The sequence below is a fragment of the Anticarsia gemmatalis genome, chromosome 13, assembly GCF_050436995.1.
Source record: "Anticarsia gemmatalis isolate Benzon Research Colony breed Stoneville strain chromosome 13, ilAntGemm2 primary, whole genome shotgun sequence".
NCBI lineage: Eukaryota > Metazoa > Arthropoda > Insecta > Lepidoptera > Erebidae > Anticarsia > Anticarsia gemmatalis.
The window spans coordinates 11,849,458-11,857,313 of record NC_134757.1 but is presented as its reverse complement, the minus strand read 5'-3'; the positions used below and the strand labels follow the sequence as shown (position 1 = coordinate 11,857,313).

Below are 7,856 nucleotides of genomic sequence, written 5' to 3'. Positions count from 1 at the left end.
CGTAAGGAGTTGAAAAGAGAGAGAAAATGTTGTGATTTGATTACGAGAATTGAGTGAGTCATTGCCCCGTAGTAAAGCCGCAATGTAACTGGTAAATTAGGGTGCTGATACTTCAAGAAAATTATAAGACACTTTTAATTGGGTAAAACAACCTTTTCACCCTTTAATTTTAATTGAAATTGTATAATTTGATTTATAATTAAATATTTTTGAAAATAATTGTTATGACGATGCATCTGGGTCGATAAAATAACAAATAATATTGTCTACAATAAATGAAAAAATATTATATAATAGAAATAACAGCTGGAAGGCATACGACAGACTGTGTCAATAGGTGTGTCGGTCCGTGTCCTCTGTGTAGAGGTCGTCATAAGTAATTAATACTTAATTACCAACTTGTTTATTTGCTTATTGGCTGGTTATTGTTAGCGTGAAGAAATTAGTTGCGTCTGAGTTTAATTAACTGGTGTCCTTCAATGACTTTAACTGGTTAGGTAAGATTATGCATTTAGCTAAACAAACTCTGCTAAATAGGCCTGGCCTCTATTAGAGAAATCCATACATATTCCGCATTAATTCTTATTCCTATACAAAAGTGTCAGACAGCGAAGTCTCAATAATAGAGTCCCGTTTTTACCCTTTGGGTGCGGAACCTTGAAAATGATTGGATCCTTTATGTGTAATTCTTTACCTGTTACATTTCAGAATAAAACTTCTAAACCGATTTTGTTGAAAATAAGCAAAATTGTCAACAATATCGTGGAGAAGAAGCTTTTCTCCTAAAAAAGAATCGTCTAGACATTCTTGCCAGCTCTTCTTTTTGCCTTTACCTTCAAAACTGTATAAACTAAATAAATTTTCCTAATTTTGGTGAGATTTTTACAAATTCGATATTTTTACGCTATAATGACAATAATTTATTTTCTTCTTTGGTTCCTTACGATCCTAAGATTCCAGTCAAATAGGTGCAACTACGATGTCAATGAGTGAAGGTGGGCGCAGACTTGTTGTCGACGATCACCGGTAATTTACTTCAAGCACATCCGTAGTAAGAGCACTCAAAACGAATTAACAAGTAATTGCTTCAAGTAAATTCAATAAAATCATTGTCGTAACTATTTAGAGATCAATTAGCTTCCTTCTACAATTCAAGGCCCACGTACGTACTGATAAGCTTAATCGTAAGCTTGTAAGTACAATAGATATTATTGAAGATGGCTTATTAGTACAATTCATAGTTCCCGGACATTTTGAATTTTGAGCAACCCACTTTGATAGGCCCGGGATATCGGAACCTTAATTAAGCTACGACTAAAGCTGAATGGCATTGCTTACTCTATTATAGTGAAAATGGTTCCGTAGGTATAATACTTAACCTAACGTACGCACATAGAGTAAAACTTATCTACTAGGATCTTACATACCTATTATAGATATAAATTATTAGTTCCCCTAACGGCGATTAACATTACAAGAGTCATTTAAAAAAAAATGCTTTTATGATTATTTTTGAGTCGCAACTGTCTACTAAACTAGTATTTTAATTATGTTTTTTTTTTATAAAATTATATTACCTACGTTCCTAAACGAAACTAATCTTGACAGTTGTTAGACTTGTCAGTTCAGTTGTCAAATTGTTTCAATACAAGTACAGCTGATAGTATCATTCGGTGTCTATTTTCACATTTATTGTATGAATAAAACGGCAAAAGTTATCAAGAAAGTCTAAAGTTATAAATTTTCACGTTATTTTACCAAAAATGTTTCATAATAAACATCTTACAGTGTTTTTCATCGGGTTTGGTTTGTTATCTAGTATCGGCGGTTTATCGGCATGTAAATTCAGTGTTGTGATAAACCAAGAGCTCTCACTGGAAGGATTTCACAGGTAATTTACCCATTATCTTATTAAAAACTCTAACTGGACCTCTAAATAGACTGCCCCTCCTAAGTTCTAAATATAGCAAGGAAACTTCTTCTAGTTATTGATCTTATAAGGCTGAATAGCTTTCTATGTCGTTCAAGGATCCAGAGCTTAGGCAAAAAGGAAAAATTTGCAAAAAAAAAGTTTTCATTGTGGTTTCCATAGACTTTATTAAGGAAAGAGTAACTTAGAAGATAAAATAAAATACTCCGCCTATTTAATATAGATAGCTTTGTAGTAATCAATTACTGTATATTAAGCAAAAAAAAAAACAGAAAAGTTAAAACAACAACAATTTAATTAGTTTTTTGATTTCATTTTAAATATGAAAAAATATAACGAAAAAACAACAGCAACACTTTTATTTATATTTAATCCTTTTCAAATATTATAAGGTAACATATATTTTTTTATTTCAGGAACCTCACATACAAGATCACCATAGGCACACTCGTCAATGAAGCTTCTCCGCAAGTGTTTCCGTACACTGACTGTGTCATCGGCCTCTTTCAGTCCTTGCCATCAGGCATTTACACCAATAATGATGAACTTAGTGAATTGAAGAGGGTTAATAGAGTAAGTATTGAATGATAAATGTAATTTTTGTTTTATTGAAAGTTGAATATAGAAATATTAAGTGATGCTCTGTACCATTTCTGACACTGCTGTATATATTATAGTTTACACATATGCCATTGCTTATATATTGTTTGCTTTTTAAAATAACAACTTGAAATGATCTCTCACATTATAAAAATTTGGAGATTTTCGGTGCTATCTGACCACCTTTTGATATAATTTTCGGACTGTTTGTGTTGGCACACTCATTCATATTGTTATTTTCTTAAACCTTTCCTTTTTGAGATTTGTGACAAATATTTTTATAAATAATTAATGTTTACCTAATAAAATTATCAGTCAAGTCTACTAACTACACAACTCCAAAATACATCATCATAATTATTCTTCTTTTTTTTATACTTTCAGTTAAACGCTATATCAAAGAAGACCAACATAGAACTGCCGGCTGATCAAGCAGAACCACTGAATGCATACATTGTTAAGAAGTTATATGGTCCCAAGACTACTACATGGCTGCCAGTGCACGCTAGATATCACCGAGCTAGTGTGGGAGGAGGGTAAGATTAATAATTATTATATTTTTTTAGGGTATTATTAATTGAATAATGAATGGCAGGTCTGCCAGTTGAGGCTGAGCTGTTTGTCTTTTCAAACTAGTGGCAAATGGGTCATCAACATATTATAACACATTTACCACTGTTTTCAAAAGACAATTCCCACACTAAGGATTGCTCTTGTGTCGGAGGACTTTTACAGACATACAAACAACGGACACTAAGTACAACCAGACTCGAAACAATAATTTGTGGCTCGCACAAATAATTGTTCCGTGTGGGAATCGAACCCATGACCTACCGACACAATGGAAGTGGCATGGCGACCTAAACTACTTCGCCAGAGAGGCAGTCAAATTGGATTGTTGTGGAGCTCAGGAGTTGGATTGATATCATGTTTGATTTCTTCTTAATTTCTTAAAAAGATCACTCCCGCACTAAGAATTGCTCTTGTGTCGCGGGGACTTTTACAAACATACAAGCAACGGACACAAAGCACAACCAGACCCAAAACAATTATTTGTGGATCGCACAAATAATTGTCCCGTGTGGGAATCGAACCCACGACCTCCCGACGCAACGGTTGCGGCGTGGTGACCTAAACCACACGGAAATTGCAAATAGTTTCTGTACTCTGACTAGATATTCTTAAGGTTAAATGTATATTTAGCGATTTTATTTACTTACCCATTGTAACTTGGTGTTTATTTCCATTCTAGTTATGCCCTCAACGACATCGAGCCGCCGCAGTTGTACATGCGTTGTCCGGACAACAGACTGGATGTGTGCGAGCAACCATTCAAGCCGGCCAAGTTTCTATGTAATGCTAGAGAGAAGTGCAGCTGGAAGGAAATACCTTTCCAACTGGTAAGCAACATAACTTAAAACTTATATGATAGTTCTATGCTCTTATACTTATAAGAGCATAGACCTATCTTTTGTCTAGTTAGTCTAGTTTCTGTCAAGTCTTACTAATTTCTGATAACAATTAGGATTGATTATTATTTTTAGGGACCGTCCATTAATCACGTGAGTTTCAACAGGGGGGAGGGGGTCTTTATATTTTTATTATTAAAAAGCCCAAAAATGAAATCACGTAATCAATGGACGGCCAATTGCTTAATAATACCTTTGGTGATGTGCTTCCAATAGATATAGATTATAGATTGAAATCCCACCAAGTGCCACGTCAAATGCGTAATAAAAAAATGTGCTATTATTTTTCACAATCTGCTACACGGACTAAAAAATATAAATCAGTCGTCATCCCAATACTCCTATGTTTATCATTGTTTGTTAAAACACCAAAAAATTAACATATTATTTTCTTTATTCCAGTACTCGGACACTCCACTTACCTGGTCAGTGCCGGTGGGAGACTTGAACCACTACTACACAGTAGCCGTGGTCACGGGAACCACGGTGACGCTCGGCTCACTGTACCTGCTACTCACGCTGATTAACTTTAAGTTTATTTTGGCATTCTAATTAGTAGTACTGACTGATTTAAGCTCCGTACATATCTTAGCTTTTGTGCAGCATAACTTTAAAACGTTTTGCAATGTATGTTTATTAGCAGTGATAGCCGAATGGTCTAACACTACCTTTCGTTCGAACCTAACACATCAATGTAATTACGAAGTGTGTATAAGAAATAACAATTATTTGTTCTAACTGTAAAAAAAATCGTTGTTGAGCTTATGCAAAGTTCCCAAACCGCACTTGTTCAGTGTGAAGGACTTAACTCTTAACACCGCTCTACGCCTACCTGAATTGACACGAACATGCATTTTATTGAAATTTGCCAAAATATTCGATCCTCGAGCCCTTCTTGCCTAGTAAAAAGTTGCTCATATGCATTTAAAAACCAAAATATTGCTTTGGAAAAACAAGAACGAACGATTTCACCTAGGATTTTAGGCTCAAAAACGTGGATTCTAGCACAAACTTCTTAAGTGTTTTAGATATGAACGGAGCTTTAGGTATAGTAAATATAAGTAAATAGAATCATATAAGTACTGTTAAACTTAGCGTTATAGACGTTGAATTCAGTGTAAATATTTTGTAGTAAGTATACTAAGTATATAGTATACTTCCAGATACAATAGTAGCTGTCATTCTTCCATTCGTACGGCCAGTTTCACCACTCCTGGATAAGTCATGGTTAGCTTAACCGCGACAGTATTTTTGGTACCTTTTATGTCACATCTATAAGAAATTACCGTTTGTGAAGTGGTAGACGTGGTCATATCGCTGCAATATTTATTCATAAAGTACGCTATCAGCTACTTATCAGTAAGCCGTGAGACTGGCTGAAAATACTCTCTGTAGATATACATATGTAACTTATTTAGATGAAATGTCTCACAAATTTACATTGTTAATAGAGTAATGTAGTATTGAAATTCTACGTAACATTTTGTTATTCTTGTTCATGTATTAAGGAAATAAGTAGTACGAATTTCTACAGAAGTAGGTATTATAGTAGTATTGCAGTATCGACTAGTGTTTGATACATAAAATTTGATGAAGAAAATAGTTCAAGTTCAAAACCGCTAGGGGCGCTGATCAGTTTTCATACGACATTTTGTCGTTTGCTAGCCGGTTGTCTACAGTAGTAAAAAACTGCCCCATGGGTCCTCTAATGGCTTATAACATAACATTCCATTCGTTTATTTATTTACTGTTTTCCAATATTTATTAAGATTGTTTTAAGTTCTATTTGCAATTTAATATTCATGCACTCCAGAGGCTGTAGGCTCTAATAATTCAAGACTATTATCATACATTACATCACATATATCTAAAAAAGTCAATTTAAAATTGACTTCATGAAACATATTTCTTATTTTGTCCTAAGTATAAGTAAAAAATGATTTTATTTTTATAACTAGAAGTAAGGCAAGAATGAAATCTTTTCGAAAATGTTTCATCTTATTTTTAGTGATTGTGATGAAACGTCGAGACGTACATAAACATATTTTTCTGTTTTTAATATTTTTTTTAAAGTGAACATTTTATTCACTTTAAAAAAAATAAGAAGAATTCCAAAAAATATACTTCGCTCAAAGTTGTACCTACATACCAATGTCATGACTGAACGCCGACGAAGTCACTCTAGTTTTAATATTATTTTCATAATATAACCTAACGCACGAAAATTCCTTTACCATGATAGCTGAGTGGTATAAGTTGCACCTCCCAGGCAAATGTTCGACGGTTCGAACCCGAGGCAACACACCAATGACTTTTCGAAGTTATATGTGTATTAGAAATAATTATTATCACTTGCTCTAACGGTGGTGAAAAACATTGTGATGAAACCTTGCACGCCTAAAAATTTGTTTATTACATTTATTGAGGGCATGCAAAGTCCCCAACCCGCACTTGGCCAGCGTGGTGGACTCAAGGTCTAACCCCTCCCTCGTTTGGGAGGAGACCCTTGCCCAGCAGTAGAACAGTAAAGGGTTAATTTGGTACAAGAAATAAACAGTTACATACAGAGCAAAATATTTAGAATAATGCAATTTTTAACTCCTTCATCTGTCTATATTTTTCATATAATAATATTGTTCATATCATAAAGTTCTAGTCATACAGTAACTTATAAAATAGCAAATAATAATATATGTTTTGTGTTAAAACTACAGATAATTTAATTTATTCCAACTAATTATAATACATAATCAAATAATGTTTTTAGCTACAACAATAAATAAATATCAATTACTAAGATTCATTATTTCCACCCAAAAGTTAAAATTTAAGAAAATAGTTTTTCAGTGCTTCTATAGATGCAGACGGTGGTGTATCCGGCTACTCATCATAAAGTCTCGGGTTCGATTCCCGGGTCAGGCAACGTAATATTGGTCTTTTCATATTTATATTAGAATACATCTCAACAGTAGCCTGGAGATTGCTAACGTGCCCGGTAAGTAGCAATAGACTCGCTCCTCATTACATGGGACTAACATTGTCGATGGCGAAACGTGGATGTATTTCATACACCTCTACCTACCACTTTGGATATAACAGACGAAATATTTATGTGTATGTATGTATGTATGTATATACTATTACTAGCTGACCCGCGCAACTTCGCTTGCGTCACATAACAGAATCATAATTTTCCCCGTTTTTGTAACATTTTTCACTGGTACTCTGCTCCTATTAGTCGTAGTCGTCGACGTAGTCGTCGTGATGATATATAGCCTATAGCCTTCCTCGATAAATGGGCTATCTAACACTAAAAAAATTTTTCAAATCGGACCCGTAGTTCCTGAGATTAGCGCGTTCAAACAAACAAACAAACAAACAAACTCTTCAGCTTTATAATATTAGTATAGATGTACGTAAGTAACGCGTGCGACTGGCTGGGTAAAGTGTAAGTAGGCAAGTAAAGTGAGTATGTATACCGTGGTCGACATTAAAATATTAAAGAAAGAAGTGCATCGGTACTGCGATTGTAAATTACTGTACAATGACAAACTACCAAGATGTTGTTTGTTTGTCGTATGGTTAGTGGTCAACCTAGTGTCAGAGTTGTTCAAGCCGCACGAAAGGCCTTTGACATGGCTTAGCGACTTATCATTAGATTTATCATAGCAGACAACAACCGGGACAGACATTTTACGTGCCCTCCGAAGCACGGAGGCGCCCAGCTCTAATACCACTATGCGGTCACCTATCTATGGAATGACCGCGCCAAGGGTTGCTTAACCCACAGATCGTTTACCGACCGGTGAGCGCAACTGGCTATGGGCGCCTCACACCTCACACCAAGAAAAAACTTT

General features: G+C 34.8%; 1 protein-coding gene across 1 annotated transcript; it reads left to right on the top strand.

The window, feature by feature from the left end:
* Positions 1–1,644: 1,644 nt before the first annotated feature.
* PIG-X (Phosphatidylinositol glycan anchor biosynthesis class X) lies at positions 1,645–7,806 on the top strand. The gene is made up of 5 exons (XM_076122127.1): positions 1,645–1,891; positions 2,347–2,503; positions 2,915–3,066; positions 3,783–3,930; positions 4,402–7,806. The coding sequence occupies exons 1-5, from the start codon at positions 1,764–1,766 to the stop codon at positions 4,549–4,551; spliced, it is 735 nt and encodes a 244-aa protein (XP_075978242.1). The 5' UTR covers positions 1,645–1,763; the 3' UTR covers positions 4,552–7,806.
* The last annotated feature ends 50 nt before the right edge of the window (positions 7,807–7,856 follow it).

What these genes read in the sequence shown, in the direction of transcription:
- PIG-X (XM_076122127.1), top strand. Translation starts at nt 1,764, where the DNA reads ATGTTTCATAATAAACATCTTACAGTGTTTTTCATCGGGTTTGGTTTG. An exon ending in TCACTGGAAGGATTTCACAG is followed by an intron (nt 1,892 to 2,346) that starts GTAATTTACCCA and finishes TTTTTATTTCAG; the next exon opens with GAACCTCACATACAAGATCA. An exon ending in CGAGCTAGTGTGGGAGGAGG is followed by an intron (nt 3,067 to 3,782) that starts GTAAGATTAATA and finishes TTTCCATTCTAG; the next exon opens with TTATGCCCTCAACGACATCG.